Here is a 23,612-nt window from a genome sequence, read left to right as displayed (position 1 = left end):
TCAATGTAGTGTGGTGTAATGTAGTGTTTTTTACGTGTTTTTTTACAGTAAGTATAAAAAAAAAAACCTACGCCAACAAAGGAGTTGCTGATAAATGCCGCACTTATGTGCGGCACTTATAAGCAGACCGTGGCAGTAGAATATAGAAAAAAAACACCCTACGCCAAAAAGGAGGAGTTGCTGATTAGCAGCGCACTTTCGTGCGATGCTGATCAACACTCAGCGGCGATAGGGTGCGGAAAATAGAAAAAAAAAAAATTTGAAAAAAAAAAAAAAAAAATTCTGAACATCCCTGTAGCTGCTGATAAGTGTATTACACATATCAGCCGCTAGAGGGCAGCAGAGCGCAAAATACGGAAAGAGCCGACGCTGGAGCCGAAAATAGCCGAGAGAAGCCGAACGTGACGTCATGGAAGAAGCCGAAGACCCGAACGAAGACGAGGATGCCGCGAACCCGGAAGACGCCGATCAGGAGCCCGGGACAGGTGAGTAATGTACAAATACCTGCTCTGGACCCCTCGGCTGCCTAGCTGAGGGGTCCAGGGCAGGTATTTACTATATTGTGGGACTCTGATCGCCGTGCCACCGGCCCGATCGCCGTGAATGGCCGGCCGGTACCGGCCGGCCGTTCACGGCGATCGGGCCGGTGGCACGGCGATCACCATTACTTTTTACAGTAATGGCGGTCGGTGCCGTCCTCGGACAGCACCGACCGCCATTTTTTTCCGGGTCATCGGGTCGCCGATGACCCGGAAAGGTTCCGATCGCCGCTATTGGCTGATCTGAATTGATCAGCCTATAGCGGCGATCGTAAGCACGGGGGGTGTTAACCACCCCCCGTGCCGTGAAGCTAAGATGGCCTGCTATGATTTATAGCAGGCCATCTTCCCCGACCGCTGTGTGTGAACACGCAGCGATCGGGGAAACATCGGGCGTAAATTTACGCCCTGATGCGCCAAGTACCAGGGCGCGAGGGCGTAAGTTTACGCCCGATGTCGTTAAGGGGTTAAAAGTTATACAAATCACCAATATACACTTATGGGAAATGCACATAAAGTGCTTTCTTCCCTGCACTTACTACTGCATCAAGGCTTCACTTCCTGGAAAAAATGGTGATGTCACAACCCGACTACCAGAGCTGTGTGGGTTGTGGCTGCTGGAGAAGATGATGGCAGGGGGACACTGTGGGACACAGGGCACTGGAGAAACACCGAGCATCCCTCTGCCATCATCCTCTCCAGCAGCCATAGCCCGCACAGCTCTGGGAGTCGGGTTGTGACATCACTATGTTATCCAGGAAGTGAAGCTGCGATGCAGTCGTAAGTGCAGGGAAAAAAAGCACTTTATGTGCATTTTTCCGTAATAAGCGTTTATCGGTGATTTTTATAACTTTGGGAGGGCAATAAAATGCTTTAAAAAATTTTTTTGCCAGACTTCTCCTTTAAAATACAACCCTTTACATATCAGAGCAGTAGCACCCACCTCCTTCTCGATCAATGACATAGTTACTCCATGGGTTGGACAAAGAGTTTATGACACAGTCTCTGGAGCTAGGCCGTATCATACCTGTCAGGTGCCGAATGCTATCTGCAGGTGGCACCTGTTGGTAATGGCAGATCGGAGGTCAGTCCTATGCCAGTCATGTAACGGTTCAGATGGTGCGACCAAAGCAATCGTGCCACCTAACCAGTTTTGACAGCTGTTATTACTCATGCACCAGTCTGATCGGCACCCAAAGTGGAGGCACGTACACATCACGAAATATATAGCATCAGTTCTGTTATGCACTACATGGATTTAAAATGCTGAAAATAAGCATTTTATTAATTTTCTCTTACCATATGTTGCAAATGTTCTTCTCTGCTGTTCAAACATAAAGTCATTTATATGTGCTGGTTCGGCATATCCTGAAAGCATGTTCCTTGGAGCAGCCATCTGCTGAGTTTTAAATGGATTGTTGGGTCCAAGCTGCAATTACATAACACAATCATTGTCTCCACAAGAAAAAGTGTCAGCAAAAATTGTTACACTGCAAATACGCTGGAAAACGTTTGGTAGCTTCAACCTCTGTAGCTTTACAAAGGGCGGTATATTCACGGACATCCCTGGTAAATCAGGAAAATATACACCTAACAGACTAAGGAATGCAATAAAGGAAAAAGACGTTCCTAACAAAAGAGTTATAGAGGCTGACAAACTATAATGTTACCTCAGGTGCAAACAATGTGTCATATGTGGGATTGAATTGTACTTCTTTAACAGCGGGGTCAAGATGAATTCCGACGTCAACATTTTCCTGGAAAAGAAAGAAAATTGTGCTGTTGTATTGGAAACGTTAAAGGGGAACTTAGCTCCCTAGTGTGCACGGGGCTGCAAGGATGAAGGTATGTCTCTTACCCTCATCCTGGGTACTATCCCAGTGCTTTTTTAATGTATTGCTCTGTACAGTAAGGCCATTAGGAGCACTACCCCGCCCCAGCGCTCAGAGGCAATAGTGGTCCCCAGTGCTTAGTGGCCTTTCAAAATCACATTAGGAATGACCCTGAAGGTGAAGGTAAGAGAAGATACCTTCCTCCTCAGTACCCCTGCACATTAGGGGGTGATCAGCAGGTTAAATTTGACTAACCTGCTGGTAGCTCCTAATAGGTAAAAGAAACAGCTAGCAGATGAAAGATTTCCTGCACCAATATTTTAAAACTTCAACGCTTTATCCCATCACGATGGATATGGATATCCAGTAAAACACCTAAGTGTTTCGGGGTGATACCCCTTAGTCATAGCATAACATGGATATAGATACTACATGCTTATACACAACATGTCCACGCCTATGGTTCCCCTCTCCCCTACAGGTGGGTCAGGTGAAAGACACATTTCTCTTAAAAGGTAAATACATACAAACATACATACGGAAAAAAATTTACTCATGAAAAAAACAGTGCAAATAAAAAAATAGACAATGGATATTATGTGCCTAGAGTTTGGAAAGGGTCAAAGATAATGAGTAAAATGTATAATAGATTGTTTTTAGGGAAACTTATCCAATTCAAGGATGCAAAACGTTTACCTTGTTATCAGGGCCCGAAACAGGTCACCTCCACTTAGGGACTTATTAACCCTTTCAATGCCACACATTTTTAAACCAAAGATGTCTCCCTCATGATGGTCTACAAAGTGCTTGGAAAGCATGGATATAGATCTGTTGGACCTCATTGCAGCCGATACATCAGTGTGAGGGTCTGATATGCGAACCTTCAGCTTGCGTGCAGTGCATCTGACATATTACAACCTGCAGTGGGACCACTCTGATCCAGTAGCTTTGATGTGTAATCCTAGACTACCGCCATAATAATTGGACTGCAGGCTGGGTGTTTCTCCAGTATCATAGCATGTAAACCGGTTTGCCAAAACTCTTGTTGTAGAAAATAAAGAAGCGGAAATGGAGAAGCCTCCATTGTGGATGATAATGAGTAATGAATTAGAAGCAGATAATTACCCAAAACCACTTCTGTACAGTGTGTTATTAGAACAACGATTCAAAGAAATCACACTACTTAATTGTATTACACGAGAACATGTATTTATTGTATTAGCCAGCTGAGAAACAGCTTCTTGTTGTAGAGCTCAGCAGCTTCCACACAATATCAGCAGCACAGCCCCATCACAACTGTCTGGAAAAGAAAAGCTAAAGAGAGAAGTGTTGGAGACTACTACTACCTGTTACTAGTGGTGAGCGGACTTTCCAAACTGTTTGGGTTCGGCAACGTTCCCCAAACGACCAGCATTTGACTCCCAGGAGCTAGAGAAGTTAGATGCTGTCCTAGCAAGCCCTGGAAAAAATAAATACAGCCTATGTTTGCCAGGACTCCCTAGGGTGGCATCTAAGCTTTCCAGCTACCAGGAGTCAAAGGGGAAATACACCTTAGGGGCTCAATTCCATGTAGCAGTCTCTTCCTGTTAAAAAATGATACATCCTTTTAATAGCCCTGGGAAAAAAAGAACTTTCTATGATGGTTGGCCCTACTAATTAGAGCTTTAGGGTAGCTTCACACACCCCGGATCGCAGCAAATTTGATCTAAATAACTGAACACAGCATCAAATCTGCTGCGGATCCTGTACGTGTGAATGCACCCTAGAAATGTACCTGGATCCCATGGGAGTTATGTGTGTCTCATGCTGTGTTTGTAGCCAAGGAGACCTGAACTGCCGGATTAACAGAAGGAGGAAAGCTGATCCGGCAGCGGGCCATTGTGACAGGTACACTTACTCATATTTTAATGAATAGGGAAAACTAACGTTTTTTCTGGGAGTAAGTCCCTTACACATCTTATCTTGAAATAAAAACTATAACAAATGTGTGTCTCACCCTTCTAGTCACTAAGGCCAAGGTCAGGGGTTGTGCCCCTACACCTCTAGGCATAGGAACAATATATAGCATAAAAACAGAGATAACCAATCATCTAGGTCCTAGTGTTAAACAGCGTATCCAATAAGTCCAAAATAAAAATGTAATTAATAAAACTATTTATACATTACACAATAAAAGTTTGTATCGTCACATGGTCCTTGTGGTTAGATACGGTTATGTAACAAAATTAATCAGAGAGTATATTAAAATAAAAGTAAAATAAAATTGACCAACCCAATGTAACAGTTACTAATAGTCCATATATACCACTTGTGTGGATAAGAGCATTAAAGTGGCAAAGTGACTCTGTACCCAAAATCTGACCCCCCCCCCCCCAAACCACTTGTACCTTCAGATAGCTGCTTTTAATCCAAGATCTGTCCTGGGGTCCGTTTGGCAGGTTATGCAGATATTGTCCTAAAAAACAACTTTTAGGATATGTTCACACTGAGCAAATACGGCGGAATTCCGCAGTGGAATCCCGCCATACTCAGTGTCACGCTGTGAGTGAACGAGAGGGCGCACGCTTCTCCGCTGCCGCCACTCTCCGCTCAAGGAAGTGACATTTCACTTCTTTGAGCGGAGAGCGGCGACTGCAGAGGAGCATGCGCTCTCTCATAGACGATCTATGGGACACTGAGTCAGGCGGGATTCCACGGCAGAAAGTTCTGCCACGGAATTCCGCCTGTTTTACTCAGTGTGAACATACCCTTAATCCTGCAGCCCTGTGCCAAACTGGCGTGGCCTAGAGTATCTGTGCCCTAACCTTGCACCACCTCGTCCCTCCTCATCATTAGGAATGACAAAGAGGATTTTTCTATTCCTCTGCAGTAAAAACTGCACAGGTGCCTTAATGATCCAGCCCATGTGCATTGTTCTCACAGCTGATGAATAGGAGAATAGCTGCCTGGGACATTCCTAATGATGAAGAGGGCGGGGAGGAGGGATGGAGAGGTTGTGCCAGCCTAATGCATACACAATCTAGGCCATGCCAATTTGACACAGGGCTGCAAGTTTAAAAGTAGTTTTTTAGGACAATAACGGCATCACCTGCCGAATGGACCCCAGGACAGACCTTGGATTAAAAGCAGCTATCCGAAGGTACAAGTGGTTTGGGGGGGGGGGGGGGCAGAGTCGCTTTAATTCATCTGTACAAAATAATGTATCCAAGTATGCTCCAATGTTGCAACTCTTAGGTTTCAATGTAGGAGCGCTATAGCCAAAAAAATTCTAATTAACACAGTCTAGTGCACGTCACCTCTTACTACTTCCGATGGTTGGAGAGGAATTAAACCCGGGTTGCTGTGTGTGGCTCCAGTGACAGTGCTTTAGCACCAGTGGTAGTGTCAGAAGGTGTCTGTGTGGGACAACCGGCAGAAGCACAGACCCTTCCTCTAACACGCTCCATGCTGAATCAGGCAGCTGTGTTTAGCGTTCCAAGTGAATTCAAAGTTCCGGATGGTAGTTCCGTTGCCACATACGAAAATGTCTGTATGGAGGCCTGTTACAACTTGCTCAAGCATCTTACCCACACAGGAATCAGCAGATTTGTGCATGATAGTAGGTTTTCTGGTTCCTGCCATTTTCGAGAAATTAAATCTTATTAAAATATGTAAACTAGCTCCTTTTGAGCACTTGGGGTGTTCCTTGGACCATCCACCACCTCCAATGCTATCGCCTACTTATGCACATGCAGATAGGCTAGAATATGCATCAGTAGACATGAGCATCGGAGGCGGCGGGCCGAGGAACACCCCCAATGCTCCAAGGGAACTAATTTACATTTAAAAAAATAAGATTTAATTTCTCAAACATGGCAGAACTATGATAGTTTTCCATGAAAGGAGTAAGGTTTAGCGCCGTCCTCGATGTTCATAATGGCCCATTCAGCTTTAATAAGTGGGTCAAAATCCTCTGCAGAAAATAAGAGCCCTTCTGAAGAAATGGAATCGGAATCATTAAATTTCTCCAGACTCCTCAAATCCTCATAGCTGAGGAAAATTAGTCTTTAGACAGTGGCTCCCGGAGGAAGTTTTAAAGGGAAACTATCAGCAGCTTAGACGAATCTAACCTGCTGATATGTCTCTACTGCACAGGAGGAGGAAGGTATAGCTCTTATCTTCCTCCTCACTATTGTTCCGGTGCAGTAAGTTGTTTGTTCCACGGTCCAGCAAGATTATTAGGAGCACTGAGCTCCCCCATAGTGTTGATCCTCCCCCCAGCCAGCTCGCCCCTCTCTTATTATAATCTATGGAGCGGATGGGCGGGATTGGTGCTATGAGGGCAGACAGTGCTCCTAATGGTCTTACCAGATTGTGGAGCACACTACTAACTGCACCAGAACGGTGCAGAGGAGGAAGGTAAAATACCTTCCTCCTCAGCATCTCCTGTGCAGTAGGGGGCTATCAGCAGGTTAGATTCATCTAACCTGCTGATAGATCCTATTTAAAGTGACTCTGTACCCGCTTTGTGCCCCCCACAACTACTCATACCTTTCTGTAGCTGATAAGTTCTTGCTGGTGGTATGTTTATCATCGCTGGTGTTGCTTTCCAGTGCCTGAAAATCATACTTTACTGTAGCTAGAACCGTGTCTAAGAGGCTTGGCCTAGAGCTATCGTGCTATGGTGGTCTTCACTGTCTCCCCCGCCTCCCGCTGACTGTCCTCTGTCCGGCGCCCAGTCATCGCATTGATTGCGCATGCGCCGCCTCGTAACCCCCCAGCGCTGACGCAATGAAGTGTTTGGGTCACCGCCGCCTCTCTGGTGTGGCCGCTCAGCCCTGTGTTTCTGAAGTTCCTGGCTTTTCCCCGTCTCTCTTGCCTGTCCCCGCCCCCCCGCCGCATACAATGGTGCCACCCGCTGTCATCATCAGCTGGTCTTCTTCCTGGCCCATGCGCCATTGCGCTTACAACCCGCGACACTGACATTAGCAATGTCAAAACGCTATAGCCTGGAGATAAAAGCATTATATATATTATATGCAATACAAAGGTTAATAGGTTACTGTCAATGACACAAAATCAGCATGTAGCATGCCATACATTGACCAGTTTATTCGGCAGCTAAACATCACTTCTTTTTAGAGGTCAACAATGGTAACAGATGTCCCCCAAGAGTTGAAATCCATCAAATGTCAGGTTCACAATAGATGTGCTGCGAGGCAATGAATTATCAGCTTTCACAAAGTGAAAAGCTGTTAACTGCTGTGCGTAGGAGAGCGGCTTTTAACTTAGCAGCACGTTTCCAAGGTGACAAATTAAAATTCTAGAGTTCCATCAAAATGAACATTTTCTGTAACAACTCAGAAATCCGACGGCACCACAGGAGTTAACTCATGCCCTAGGGACAGGAAATGCACAAACATGAGAGGTTAAAAGCCCCTCCCCTTCCTGCTAGCACCAGTGCATTATAACAATTTCTGAGCACCACGTGAGTATTATATTCAACAATACAATATAGGGAGGGATGTTGGTGCCGTCGTGAAGGTTTCGGAGAAAACGTCTTACCGGTAAGACTAATACTATTTTCTCTCCTCACCTTCATGACGGCACCACAGGAGAAATACCAACAATTTCCCCTAGGGCGGGGCCACAGCCTGAAGACCTTTCTTACCAAACCAGGTCTTCACTGAGCTGAAACTGCCAACCACGATGCATGGCAATAGTAGTAGACCAGGTGATAGCTCTGCAATCTGATCTAAAGATGTGTAAGCCTTCTCCGCCCAAGAAGTGAACGCAGCCCTGAATGAAAGGCTTCCATACAGCATTCTGGATTCCACCAGCTACAAATTGCTGGAAATCTCTTCAGTATATTCTTCCTCTGGAATTAAATGAAGATCAATCCAGGTGTTACCAGATTCCAGGAACTATATTACAGTTTCCCTACGGTCCAGGAATAAAACTTCCATCCTTAATCATCTTTGGAGTTGATACAGAATGATCATAAGACCAAGAAAGATGACACTACCACGGAAACAAATCGGGATCGGTGTGACACTATTCTGTCCCTCTGGAAAAGACAGTAAGAGTCACGGATAATCGGTGTTCGGGTCTCCGATTCGTCTTATCTAAGATTATGGTCACAGGATGGCCGTCTTGTAGAACAGGAACTTGAGACTACTCCAAATAGGTTTTGAAGGAAGACTATTAAGGTCTTCAAGTACAATGTTAAAATCCCAAGGGAAATGTCGATTAAAGTTAGGATTTCTGTTTAAAAGCGTTCCTCATAAGTTCTAAACACATCTATGATTCATGATAAATATAATGATAAATAGCAGATATATGGATACAATGATTAATTGCAAATGATATATGATAAATAGCAGATGATGTATCATATAATGATTAATAGCAGATATATGATATAATGATAAATAACAGATGATTATATGATATAATGAGTAATAGCAGATGATATATGATAAATAGCAGATGATATATCATATAACTATAAATAGCGGATAAGGTTGCAACATGCACCCTAAGAATGGCCGACTTAAGACCTTCTGATATATCCTAGTAGAGAACGGCCTCATTTTCCTAGACTGTAGGAATCACAGCCTCAGAGAGGCCTCTGCTCCTAAACATAGACTTAGGATTCAGGTCGACATCTTGAGTCTTGACAGATCCGGACGGAACTGGTCCCTGAAGAAGTAGAAGGCGAAGGCTCAAATCCAAAAGTTGAAGAGCCCAGAGGCTCCAGAACCCGTCTCCGTACAAGGCCTGACTACACCTTCTGGCCGAAATGGTACCGGATAATGACAGTCATTTCCACTGATAGGAAAGAGCCAAAAGATAAAGGAATGTATACAAGACTGAAAACCAAGGCTGTTCAAGTACATCCACCGCCACTGGAACATCGCTTGGAAAGAACTTCTATACCTCCTTGTTCTGATAAATCTGTGAACAAATCAGAGGCAGACCCAATTGAGGGATAAAATCTGGACCTTCCTCCTTAAGACACCCTTCACTCATGAAAATGGATTGACTGCTAAGATAAACCATGTGAATCGTAAGATATGTGGCTGTTGGGGATAAATATGTCGCTCCCCTAGGTGAAGATCCAATCTGAATGGATTGAAGTGGATTCTGCTCTGCACTATCCTGGTGTCTCAGATGTGCCACAGCGGTACTGTTGTCCAATAAAATGTGACTTGTTAGATTCCAAATATTATTCGCCTGCTGTAAGGCACCAGACTGCCTGCAGCTCTTTAAGGCCTGAAGACCTTGCTGCTGTCCTTGGAGATAGCAGCAACTGGCCAACGTCTGTGACTAATCTTATCTTAGGAAGAGGGATACAAAGATAACCCCATCTTCAAGTAAGCCATGTAGGCCAGCATATAGAGACCACCAGACCTGTGGAAAAAAGGATACCTGTGCCTGATTCAGAATGACAAGTCTATTGGTTTATTACAGTAAGAATCTAGAATGAGTCTGATTCTAAGGTGTCACTGGAGAATAAGTAGTCATGGATTCCAAATGGACATGGTCCTCAAGTGTAACCAGGCCTCTTACATTGGGAAGAGTCTGGTCTCTCCCCTCAGATTGGGTATCTCTGGTGGAGAAGAGGACATTATTACCTAGGAATCCGGAGGATTCCCAAATATATTTTGGGTGTCTGGGTTGAGATCCGATTACTGATTGTTTATCGGCCACCCCCAGGAATAAAGATCATCACTGGCTGTCGTTATTTTCTGAACAGCTTCTATGTGGAATCTGTCAAAGAAAGAAAACTCAACCAGACAGGCGGAAATATTTATCCCAAACCGATGAAGGTAGGGAATCAACTTCCCCATAAACTACAGAAGATGCAAAAGGGCTGATGATTCCCGAACGAGAGAGTACTGCATTGATAATGCTGGACACAACTGCCCATGCAAACTACTACTAAAGACAAGAGTTGAAACATAGTAGAAGCATCTCTTAAGTCGATTAACGCCCTTATAGCATCCTATAGATTAAGTTGAGTAGTAGACTACATGGATTCCATCTTGAATCCTCTGTATCAGATAAATTTTGATTTTATACTAAGCCTGTATGTTCCGTTCAGTTACTAAATAAGGAATAGCTGAAAAGTGCCCCTTCTCTAACTCTGGCACTGGGACAGAGGTCACAACACTGGGCTTTATCAGCTTCTAGACACTGTAGAAGAGTCCTGATTAAAGGAGCTAAGAAGGTAGGTGGATTAGGAAACATTTGGGGGGAGAAGATGACTATATTGAAGTCCTGGAGAATAACGTCCAGGATCCAGCTGACTTGGGTGACACAAATCCAAGCCTCCTGAACTCCAGAATCTCCCCCCACATCCAGGATAGTGACCTGGTGTAGTCCTGGGAGGCCTTGGGAGAGGTCCATAGACCTCCCTCCTATGTTCCTGAATTCTATGGTGCTACATTGAAACCATACTTCTTAACTACTGAAGGTCTATTAGAACAGAAGAATTTCCCAGATACTATTAAGGGCAGACTGAAGACCTTGCATAGAATGGGATTTCAGATTTATTTTTATTTTTTTGTGTGTGTGTGTGACTAATGGCAGAAAAGGTAGAACCCAATTCCTGGCAACCATATGGACCATCACTGCTGAGGAATCAGCCAAGAAGGCTAAGGAATCGCCACAAAAGAAAAGACATCAATAATGTGCTCCCGAGGGAACACATCCATCTATCCATCTATCTTGATGGTCGTCTCTGATTGATTCCCATATGTACTGCACAAGAACACATGTAGCAGCAACATCTCTCACAAGAGAAAAGTAACAGTCTATAAGACTACAAATCCTCCTGGCCTCAGTTGAAGAGCCTACAAATGGCAAGGTGATTGCTAGTAACTAACCACCTGGGTGTCCAAATCCCATTCTTCCCAGGTTTTGTCAAACATCAGTGATGAGGCCTGAAAGGTCTGCTGAATAGGAACTAGCTTCCACATGCTAACCCCAGCAAACAACTCATCTCCAATAGATCACCCCTCTTGTGTATCCTCCATGCCCAGTGGAAGTCTGACAGAGAGAAGGTAAGATCAAATGGCAAAATATATTCCCTAGACTCTGTGTATCAATCTGATAGAGCAGAGAAGCCTAGAGATAAATTACTGGATTCAAATAATTGAATCAGATAAAGTACAAGACTCAAACCTAGAAGCAAAAGGACAGGCCCTGTGACTCCTAGATTTTAACAGGTACCTCTGGTACGCTGAAAGCTGCTAAAGCCATAAGAAGGTATAGCAATAGGTGTAGCAGCTGCCATATCAACCTTCATTATGTGACCGAACAGATAGGAAGGAAGATGAGGAGAGAAAAACAGCGCAGAGGATGAGCGCAGAGGATGACAGTTACATTAAGTTATGCAAGTGTTTAACAGGTGAAATGCAACATCTGATTGGCCAGATCTTCCATCCATTTAAAGAGAACCAATCAGATTAAGATTTAATAAGATTTAATTTTTAATAACTTTGTAAATATAATTAATCAATTTTTTTGCCAGGTTTTTAATATATTTGCATTTCCGTTCACTGTCGCACGCCGGCTGTTTTCAAAAGAGTCGACGCGCGACAGGAAACTCCCGGCATGCCGAGCGGCGGGAAGGGCTCCCATGAGCCTGTGCCCGCCGCTCTGTAAATACACAGTGATCCCGCGCTATACAGTGCGAGATCACTGTGTATAAATGTCCTAACTGACAGTTTAGTTTATCTCTGAAGATACAGACTGCCTTTGCAGTCCTTATCTTATATTTTACCTAATCCATCCTAGCGGCGCAGTAAGGCCGAGCGCGGCCATCTTGATTATGTCCCTTGCGTTCCAATGGTGCGTTCCACCGTCGGACCGCAAGTGACGTCATCAAGATGGCGCCCGGCTTTACTGCACCGCTACAGAGGACTGGGTAAAGTATAAGATACAGACTGCAAAAGCAGTCTGTATCTTTAGGAATAGACTTTATGAAGATACAGACTGCCTTTGCAGTCTGTATCTTATACTTTACCCAGTCCTCTGTAGCGGTGCTGTAAAGCCGGGCGCCATCTTGATGACGTCACTTGCGGTCCGACGGTGGAACGCACCATTGGAACGCAAGGGACATAATCAAGATGGCCGCGCCCGGCCTTAGTGCGCCACTAGGATGGATTCGGTAAATTAGAAAGATACAGACTGCAAAGGCAGTCTGTATCTTCAGAGATAGACTTAGGGAGAGAGGAACTTTTACAACAGGGACAGTTAAATTTAGGTGATTGGTCCTCTTTAAACATCCTCTATAATGATGACATTAAAAACAGGATGTTTTATGTTCTTGTTAATAAGGGAGAGAGGCCTGCATAGTAACAGGTAAATCTCCTAAGAGGAGAAGCTCCTTCTCGCAAAATAAAGCTAGGAACAAAACCTTATCCATACATACATATATAAGTATATATATCACAGTCCTAAGCACCAAGGTGAATACAGCACACTGGTGCCCACACAGAGTAATTATATATCACCCTGAAAGGTATAGAGAAGAGAGAGAGATAGAAAACTGGGACAGTCAGAACTATACAAGCTGACCCCTAGCACTCTCCCCCAAGTGTAGCAGACTTTAGTTGGCACAATTACCACCGGCAGCAGCAGAGGAGGCTAGTCTGCAGCAGGATTCCTCATAGGTGATGCAGTGGATCAGACCTCAGAAGACTGATGACACACAACTCTGCAGATTTTCCAAACTTGCCGCCCGTCGTCCTCGGAAGACCAGGAGTTCTGTCTCTTTCGGCACATGGCGTCAGCGTGCTCCCCCCACTGAAGGCACTGCTGAAAGACTAGGCCTTAGGCCTGACCTCCGCCGAACGCCCGTACATTGCGGCCGGAAGTAGGCTGCAAACGCCGACCACTAGGCCACAGCGCCTGCCACAGCACGACCAGTTCCAGGACGCGCGTATACAAAGGAGAGGTCCGGAGGTTGCAGCAACGGAAACTCTCTGCGCGCCCCCGCCACGTCAGGGATGGCGCAAGGAGAACCAGCGGGCCATCCCTTACCCCAGATCCGAAGATCAGCCAGCCGCCTTCATGGGAAGGAAGGAGGTTAAACCCCGACCGATCCCTGCTGGTAAGGGGAAATAAATCTTCAAACGGGGATCTTCACCATGGATCCCCCACCTCTCGTGCCTGCCCTACAGGGACAGGAAAAGCACTGGTGCTAGCAGGAAGGGGAGGGGCTTTTAACCTCTCGTGTTTGTGCTTTTCCTGTCCCTAGGGCATGAGTTAACTCCTGTGGTGCCGTCGTGAAGGTGAGGAGAGAAAAAAGCAACCCACACTATCCAACCTTTTACTAGCAGCAAACTAGGCCTGAAGAGGGATTAAAAGGGTTGTCTGGCATTCTGTATTTATTACTATATTGCTGCTGGTGCATATAAAATAATAAACATTCTATGCCTACCTGTCCGCGCTCCCCTGGTGTCCCCCGCTGACTGCAGAGCCTCCACTATCAAGACAAACTTGTCTCAGTAGTGACAGCCTGCTAAGCCACTCTATGAGGCCCCATTCACACGTCCGTGTCAGTTTTTACTGTCAGGAAAACCTGATCAGGAGGGCTCAAATGTCATCAGGAAAGTATCAGGATTTCCTGACAGTAATCCTTTTATACCTTCAGGAAACAGTCAGGAAAAACCTTCAGGATTTCCTGATGAGAAGATGATGAGATGACACGATCAGAGATGTAATTCTGCAAACTGGATGGTCACAGCTTGCAGAAGTACAACTCCCATCATCCCCGGCTGACAGGTCATGATGGAAGTTGTACTTCTGCAGTCTGTGGTCACCCAGGTTGCAGGACATGATGGGAATTGTACTTCTGCAGCCTGTGGCCATCCAGGTTACATAGTTACATAGTTACATAGTTAATACGGTTGAAAAAAGACACATGTCCATCAAGTTCAACCAAGGAGGGGATGGATACAGGGAAGGGGGAGGGGTGATATGTTCTATACATATGCATCTATATTATTTTGGTCTAAGAACTTGTCTAGCCCTGTTTTGAAGCCCTCTACTGTTTTTGCTGTGACCAGATCCTGTGGTAGACTGTTCCACAGATTCACAGTTCTCATGGTAAAGAAGGCTTGTCGCCTCCGGAGATTGAACCTTTTTTTCTCCAGGCGGAGGCAGTGCCCTCTTGTCCTTTGAGGGGGTTTTACCTGGAACATCTTTTCCCCATATCTCTTGTAGGGGCCATTTATATATTTAAATAAGTTAATCATATCTCCCCTTAAACGTCTCTTCTCCAGACTAAACAAATGTAATTCTTTTAATCTCTCCTCATAACTAAGATGCTCCATTCCCCTTATTAGTTTAGTTGCCCGTCTTTGTACCCTCTCCAGCTCTAGAACATCCTTTTTATGAATCGGGTTCCAAAACTGGACGGCATACTCCAGATGGGGCCGCACCAAAGCTTTATAAAGCGGTAATATTATATCCCTGTCCCGTGAGTCCATGCCTGTTTTAATGCATGACAATATCCTACTGGCCTTAGAAGCAGCTGACTGACATTGTGTGCTGTTCTGTAGTCTATTATCTACAAGTACACCCAGATCCTTCTCCATCAGTGACTCTCCCAGAGTAACTCCCCCCAGGACATATGATGCATGCGGGTTATTAGTACCCAGGTGCATAACTTTACATTTATCCACATTGAACCTCATTTGCCAAGTGGACGCCCAAACACTCAGAGTGTCTAAGTCATCCTGTAACATCTGCACATCCTCCATAGACTGTACTGTACTACAAAGCTTGGTGTCATCTGCAAAGATAGAAACATTGCTGTTAATTCCATTCTCAATATCATTAATAAACAAGTTAAACAGAAGAGGGCCCAGTACTGACCCTTGGGGTACACCACTTATTACCGGGGACCATTCGGAGTAGGAATCATTGACCACCACTCTCTGGGTACGATTATTAAGCCAGTTTTCAATCCAGTTACACATTAAATTTTCCAAACCAATAGACTTTAACTTACCCATCAGACGTCCATGAGGAACTGTGTCAAACGCTTTTGCAAAATCCAGGTACACTATATCCACAGCCGCGCCGCCATCCAGGCTTCTACTTACCTCTTCATAGAAACATATTAGGTTGGTTTGACAGCTTCTGTCCTTAGTAAAACCATGCTGGTTATCACTTATAATACTATTAGCCACTACATACTCCTGGATGTAGTCCCTTATAAGCCCCTCAAATAGTTTCCCCACAATGGACGTTAAGCTTACGGGTCTATAGTTACCTGGGGAAGTTCGAGAGCCCTTTTTGAAGATCGGCATTACATTTGCCTTACGCCAGTCCCTCGGCACAATACCAGTAAGCAAAGAATCACGGAATATTTCATACAAGGGTAGTGAAATTACAGAACTGAGTTCCCTAAGAACTCTGGGGTGCAATCCATCAGGCCCTGGAGCTTTGGTTACATTGAGTTTGTTTAATTTATCTTGGACCATATCTATAGTAAACCAGTTCAGTACATTACATGTGTTAGCAGCACTGGCCCCACCCACCTCAGTACTGGCCCCACCCACCACAGCTCCATCCTCTTTTGTATATACAGAACTGAAGAACCCATTAAGTAACTCAGCTTTCTCCTGATCCCCAGTTATTAATTCCCCGTCGCCATTATTTAGGGGTCCTACATGCTCTGACCTTGGTTTTTTTGCATTAATATATTTGAAGAATTTTTTGGGGTTTCTTTTGCTTTCTATAGCTACCTGCCTTTCATTGTGAATTTTTGCTGCTTTTATTACATTTTTACAGGTTTTGTTGACTTCTTTGTAATGTTTAAATGCTACAGCTGACCCCTCTGATTTATATTTTTTGAATGCCCCTTTTTTCTCATTTATAGCCCTATGAGGTTGCAGAAGTACAACTCCCATCATGACCTGTCAGCATGGGCATGGTGGGAGTTTTACTTCTGCAACCTGGATGGCCGCGGCGCGGGGGGGGGCATGTGGTCCGGTGCGGTACCTGCAGAAGAGGCGGCGGACAAAGAGGCAGCAGGAGGCCGGGGCAGACCGGGGGCAGTGGCGGAAGGTGGTTCGGGTGAGTGAACTCCGGACGCTTTCCTGATGTGCATCAGGAAAGCGTCCGGGGCCCGGGCGCTCCCATAGACTTCTATGGGGGCGTCCGGGCCGGATTTCCGGACGATAATAGGACCGGTTCTAAAAAATCCGGTCCTATTTTCCATAACGGACACCCTTCCGGAAAATTCCGGAAGGGTGTCCATGTCCAATGAAAGTCTATGCATCCGGAAATCGGTGCGGATTTCCTGATAGGAAATCCGGGTTGTTTTTCCGGACGTGTGAAGGGGGCCTAAGACGAGACAGCTTTGCGGCCAGTGATTGGCTGAGCGTGCCGTCACTCCTGAGATGAGTTGCGGCTGAGCACAGTTATGACACGGCGGAGGGGGGACGGCGGCAGGGATTCGGCCGTGCGTCCGAAGATGACGTTTGGCACAAATGGCGGACTGCCCTCGACACGGATCAGGTAATGTATAATGCACCACACACTTCCGGGTACACGGGCGGGGGTGGTGGGACACAGGAAGGGGGCGATTCACAGACATAACATACATTACAAAGTTGTATAACTTTGTAATGTGTGTTATAATGTGAATAATTTTTTAGCACCGCACTACCCCTTTAAAGCCAAAGCCAGGAATGGATTTGAAAAGAGGAGAAATCTCAGGCTTTCCTTTATGACCTGATCTCTGTTTATAGTCTGTTTCAGGCTTTGGCTTCGAATCTTTGGCAGATAATCTGTCAGATAATCTTTCTGTGTAAATGGACCCTAAGTTTAGCCGATTGCAAAGTTGCTACAGATCTACAGTGCAGAGGGCATTTGCGGGCTCATTTTTGCACACTTACGTATATGTGACTTTTTGATAAGTTATTCCATTTTTTCTGGTATTTAATGTGATCATTAAACATGCTATTTTGGACTTTGGTATTCTTTCAGCAGGATCAGGAATGTGATAACTTAAGTGATGATTTCAAATATGTAAAAAAAAACAACATTTTTTTATTACATTTCAAATAGAAAAAAGGGGGTGATTAAAATTTTCACCATAAGAAAGATTTATTTATACTTTGGGGCTGGGTTCACACTACGTATATTTCAGTCAGTATTGTGGTCCTCATATTGCAACCAAAACCAGGAGTGGATTAAAAACACAGAAAGGATCTGTCCACACAATGTTGAAATTGAGTGGATAACTGTCATTATTTCAATACAACAGCCGTTGTTTTAAGATAACAGCAAATATTTGCCATTATATGGCGGCCATCCACTCAATTTCAACATTGTGTGAACAGAGCCTTTCTGTGTTTTCAATCCACTCCTGGTTTTTGTTGCAATAGGAGGACCACAATACTGACTGAAATATACGTAGTGTGAACCCAGCCTAAGGGTGGGTTCACACGTACAGGAGCCGCAGCAGATTTGATGCTGTGTTCAGTTTAGTTACATTGATATTAGCACCATCTAATCTGCTGCAGATCCTGTATGTGTGAACCCATTATTTACTAATACATTTCCCTCATAGCTGATTTATATGATCAATGGTTAAATTGCTCATACTGATCAATGCAGTACATGAATATTGCATTGATCCATCAGATCCACACTCCATGGTTACAGCCTACTGTAGGCAGGTTGCATCAATTGCCAAGCCCGACAGCTTTAGAGACCTCAGGCTATTAGCCATAACCCTCAGCTGCTGATAGAGTGGGCTTGTACATAAAGATGGCTTCAGTCCAGAGCCCTCTCTATATTTCTGTAACTATACTTCATGTGCCAAGAGGTTCAAATTGTTTATGTTGTCTTTTGGCTAGTAAAAAAAAATTCATCAAGTCCTTTATCCTCTAAAGGTGCATTTACACAGACAGATTTATCTGACAGATTTTGAAAGCCAAAACCAGGAATGGATTTGAGAAGAAATCTCAGTCTTTCCTTTATGACCCTTTCCCTGTTTATGGTCTGTGCCTTGCTTTGGCTTCAAAAAATCTGTCAGACAAATCTGCCTGTGTAAACGCACCATAAGAGGATTTAAAGGACAACTCCCGCAGGACCCCCCAAAAAAAAAAAAAAAAAACACAGACACACACAGACACCATACTCACCATCTCTCCGGTGACGATCGCCACTCGATTCGCCCGCCGTCCGCCTCTCCGTCGCCGCCGTCCGCCATCCAGCGATGTCTCCGACTTCCGGTTCCAGGGGATGGAAAAGGCTGCCAGTGCGCTTGCGCACCGGCAGCCTTTTCATTGGCTGGAGCGCATCACATGGCTTCCAGCAAGCTCAGCCAATCAGGGCTGAGCAAGCTGGAAGCCATGTGATGCGCTCCAGCCAATGAAAAGGCTGCTGGTGCGCATGTGCACCAGCAGCCTTTTCATCCCCATTCACTTTGCATGAAGACGCCGAGGAGGAAGAAGACCCGGACCGCCCCCCGGCTCTGACGTCGTCGTCACCAGATGCCGCCCGGGAGAAGAGGACCGTGACGATCGTAATAGGTAATGTATATATTCTTTAACTTCCGGGCGGGGGGTTGGGGGTCCGAAAGTGGGGGAAGGGGGCCAGGCCAGGTATTTAACCACATTACAAAGTTATATAACTTTGTAATGTGTGTTAAATGAGCAAAAAAAATTTTTGTGGGAGTTGTCCTTTAATTAAAAGGTGAGTACAGCCAATAAATGCTGAGCAGCGTGTCCAATTGATTGATACATATGTACACATGCAATCATGTATAATGTATTTCACCAAGACAAAAATGGTTAAAAAACACAAAATGACTACACCTAGTCATACATGATAGAACCAGTAGAAGAACCGCTTCAATGTCCCCCTGCAAAACACCAGGTATATGCAAGATAATACACAAAGCCCTCAAATATACAACAAATAAACAAGACCAAACAGCAAAGAGTCTCACAATATTTCCAATAAGGCTGCTCAACCCCCCACAGCGTTGCAACGCACCAGTGATGTTATTCGTGTGCTTGCAAAGCCCCAAAGACAGAGGGAGAAGCCAGAGGAGGTCAAGGCTGCAGCTAATGAGTAGGTTCTTCCCCCCCCCCATCTGATTTTACCTTCAGGAAACACTGATGGTTTTCTGAAGTCTCCTGAAAGGCTTCCTGATCAGGGTTTAAAGGGAATCTGTGAGCTACAATTCATGTTCCAAACGGCTGACACTGTTAGATAGTTCTCACCCCTCCTCTTGAATATCGAGGCAGCTCTGCTGAAAACTGCAAAGGGCCACACAAATATTCAAGAGAAGGTACGGGCCAGTTAGGCTACATTCACACATCTGCAAGTTTGCAGATCTTACAGACAGGGACTGTAATGGATTCGTTCCCCACCCGGCAGGATGTGTCAATATCATGCCGGTAGCGGGGAAACTCTGAATCGCTGCGGCGCTGCAGTGACTGCAGCACATTTCAGTCTACGCCGAAACTCTAATACACTTGGGCCACTAAAATGAATGGGGCTCATGCCAGTCCTAGCAGGTATATGTTGGCATTTGGACACTTTCTCTAGGTATAAATGCCACAGAGGCACAAAGCGTGGTGTGATCGAGCCCTAATGCTGTCCAACTTCACCAGATTTCTCAAATGCTGTATTGGAAGACTGTGTTTAGCCTAAGCTAATACTAACTATTAAAGCAAAAGTCCCACTTCCCCTAGATAAAAAAAAAAGTGTTATATATGATCTGGTTGGCGCTGGCACATAGAGCCAGGTAGTGCTGTTTGTTTTTAAAACTGCTGCCCGGTTCCTGCCATCTGCGCCAGTTTCTCTATATGCAAATACAGCCACTTAGTACATTGCAGACAGACCTAGCGCCCCAATAACCCCCACCATGACGTGCCGCCCTCAGAATCAAGCCTGGCTGTGTCACTGAGGGGAGGGGCCAGTCTGCCCCGCAACGAGTGGCCCTATTTGCATATGAAGAAACCAGCGCAGGCTGCAGGAAAATGGCTACAGGCCGGCACCGACCAGGTCATGCTAGTAAGTAATAACTTGCCTAAGAAGGTGATACATTCGCTTTAATCGTAATTGTTTTATTTATAGAGCACCAACATATTCCTAATACCTGTGATAGTATGTGTGCTGTATCCATAATGGGGGCGCAACCACTCCTCTTCCAGCCTTGTGCTTCACTGTAGTGAGGCCCGGGGAGAGGCAGGGAAGTGCTACCCTCACCACTAAGCACCATTTACGGCCGTCAGATCTGCTTCAAGGATCACTCTATGGGCTGATGCTCACAACTATATTAGGCCCCCTTCTCACAATCTATCTGGATTCCTTATCTGGAAATCCAGATAGATTTTCAGATCCATAGGGTTCTATTGGGCATGGACACCCTTCAGAAATTTTCCTGAGGGGCAGCCGTACTGGAAAATGGGCCTGGAAATGATGTTCTATAATTGCCAGGAATCTGGCACAGATGCTCCAACTGGAATTCCAGACAGCTCGATGCACATCTAGAGACTGGCCCGGTGACAATGCTGGTCCTTTATCAGAACGCGCTCCTAATCAGGAGTGCATCTGTGTTTGACAGGGCTAGGGGATATTGGCTCCCAGCCCTGTCCATCACTGTTCAGGCCCTGTTATACCTGAGACCAGAAAAAGAAGCTCTCCTTTCCCCAGCATTGTGGTGACATCACTCATGCATTGGCAAAGTCAGAATATCAGCAATGTTGCAGTGAGCGACAATAGCTTTTTTTTACCTTCTCTGTTTTTACAGTCAGAAAACATGGTTCCTGATCAGCATTTCTTGACTGTAAAAACGTCCACAGACGTGTCATGGGGGGCCTTATAGCTCCACCGTGTAGCATAACATACTATACAGAGAAGCACAAATGCTCTTCTGTGCTATACAAAGTGCCAGAGAACATTTGGGGTGTTTTCCTCTGCCCTCCATATGGCCAGAAATATTCCAGGCAGCCCCATGCACACTGAGGCTATGTTCACACCACATAAGTTCAGTGGGAATCATGGCCATTGTTACAACGGCCGTCATTACCACAGTACTTACGTAGTGAGGGAATACTGGTCGTAGTGTATACACATAGTATACGCTACGGTTGGGATCCCTAGCGGTGCTGTAAAAAACTGACATGTCAGTTTTCTGCGGCTGCTATTCATTGAATAGCAGCCGCAGAAAACCCTGTCACTGCACACTGTGGGGCAAGCGGCTCCGATGTGCCTGCTTCAGAACTCTGTGGTGCTACAGAACATCCCGATGATTCAGAGATTGGCCGTTCCGTGACTCGGCCAGTTCACAGAACAGCCGGTCTTATACATAGTGTGGACATAGCCTGACTGTGAAGAAGCAGGGATGGCTCCACACTGCAGCTCTGTAACCAGGCTCTGCTGTGTGACTTAGTCCTAAAGGGGAACAGCAGCGCCCCCTTCCTCTCCCGAATAAGTACAGCATCACCACTGATAGTCCTAGCAGCCTGGTCACATCCATGGTCTATCCCACAGCAGCACTACTGTATGGGATAAGCATGGAGGCTCCACACACACACACACACTACATAGAGACCAGAAGAGCATGAAAGGGTTAACACAAACCAGCCTGTTTCCTATGATCTGAGAGGACACAGCTGAGCCGGCAGCCCCGTCCACACACTACACGTCTCCCTCCCAGGCGCCCTAGCCGCCTCTCACCTTCACCGCCACCTCCGGCGCAGAGTCCACCACCCGCAGGGTCCCAGCGCCGGCCGCTAATGGCTTCAGATGGGAGGTTACTGCTTCATCTTCTTCACGTTCAGACTCCGACCCACTGCTGTACGACACAAGCGCGGCTCCGGCGGCCATCATATCGACGGAAGTGCGTCATCTACTGCCCGCCGGCGCAGGGTATCATGGGAGGGACTGGAGACGGAAGCTGATTGTAAGATTCTGCTGTGTTAATAAAGTTTGAGGGGGAAAAAAAAGCTCTGACTTGCTGTTACGTCATGCTGGTATGCGGGCTGTATATAAGGCCTGCTGTCAGCTCATACGTCATGCTGGTATGCGGGCTGTATATAAGACCTGCTGTCAGCTCATACGTCATGCTGGTATAAGGGCTGTATATAAGGCCTGCTGTCAGCTCATACGTCATGCTGGTATGCGGGCTGTATATAAGACCTGCTGTCAGCTCATACGTCATGCTGGTATAAGGGCTGTATATAAGACCTGCTGTCAGCTCATACGTCATGCTGGTATGAGGGCTGTATATAAGACCTGCTGTCAGCTCATACGTCATGCTGGTATGAGGGCTGTATATAAGACCTGCTGTCAGCTCATACGTCATGCTGGTATGCGGGCTGTATATAAGACCTGCTGTCAGCTCATACGTCATGCTGGTATGAGGGCTGTATATAAGACCTGCTGTCAGCTCATACGTCATACTGGTATGAGGGCTGTATATAAGACCTGCTGTCAGCTCATACGTCATTCTGGTATAAGGGCTGTATATAAGACCTGCTGTCAGCTCATACGTCATGCTGGTATGCGGGCTGTATATAAGGCCTGCTGTCAGCTCATACGTCATGCTGGTATGCGGGCTGTATATAAGACCTGCTGTCAGCTCATATGTCATGCTGGTATGAGGGCTGTATATAAGGCCTGCTGTCAGCTCATACGTCATGCTGGTATGAGGGCTGTATATAAGGCCTGCTGTCAGCTCATACGTCATGCTGGTATGAGGGCTGTATATAAGACCTGCTGTCAGCTCATACGTCATGGCTGTATATAAGAGGGCACATTTCACCTTGATACCTGTTTCATGTATTTCCCAGGTTTTTTCTATACATGAGATATTTTGGCAAGCTCATGGACATTTTTTTTGTCACAGATTTCCAGTAATACATATGGGCCCGGGACACTACGGATTCCGCCGGGAACCTCTGTCTGCTAACTCCGCCACAAATCCCTCCTGCTATGTCTTTGAATGGGAGGGCTCATGAAGAGCAGAGGCTCCCATTGAAAGACATAGCAGGAGGGAGTCTGCGGATGGAGGTTCCTGGCGGAATCTCCGCGCCAAATCTGTAGTGTGAATGGGCCCTTAGCATTCAATTTTTATTACTATATTGTCACTAGAGCAACAAAATGGTGGCAGTGGATCTGTGAGACCTGACAAAACTATTCGGGTTAAATAGTCCAGCATCCTCTATTGGATCCCATGACTGAGACACCTGAAGTAGCGTCCATCGCAGATGTG

General features: G+C 45.7%; 1 protein-coding gene across 1 annotated transcript in view; it reads right to left on the bottom strand.

The window, feature by feature from the left end:
* CDC40 (cell division cycle 40) overlaps nt 1–22,263 on the bottom strand; it is a 46,672-nt gene extending 24,409 nt beyond the window's left edge. The window contains exons 1-3 of the mRNA XM_069973631.1: nt 22,076–22,263; nt 2,210–2,296; nt 1,839–1,968 (exon numbers count right to left, since the gene is read on the bottom strand). Coding sequence (XP_069829732.1) covers nt 1,839–1,968; nt 2,210–2,296; nt 22,076–22,228 — 370 coding nt within the window. The 5' untranslated portion in view covers nt 22,229–22,263. The remainder of the gene's footprint in view (nt 1–1,838; nt 1,969–2,209; nt 2,297–22,075) is intronic.
* Between the last annotated feature and the right edge of the window lie 1,349 nt (nt 22,264–23,612).

Source organism: Dendropsophus ebraccatus, chromosome 6 (assembly GCF_027789765.1).
Source record: "Dendropsophus ebraccatus isolate aDenEbr1 chromosome 6, aDenEbr1.pat, whole genome shotgun sequence".
In the NCBI taxonomy this organism is placed as follows: Eukaryota; Metazoa; Chordata; class Amphibia; order Anura; family Hylidae; genus Dendropsophus; species Dendropsophus ebraccatus.
Note: the sequence above shows the minus strand (reverse complement) of the source record. Positions and strands in the feature narration are given on the sequence as shown.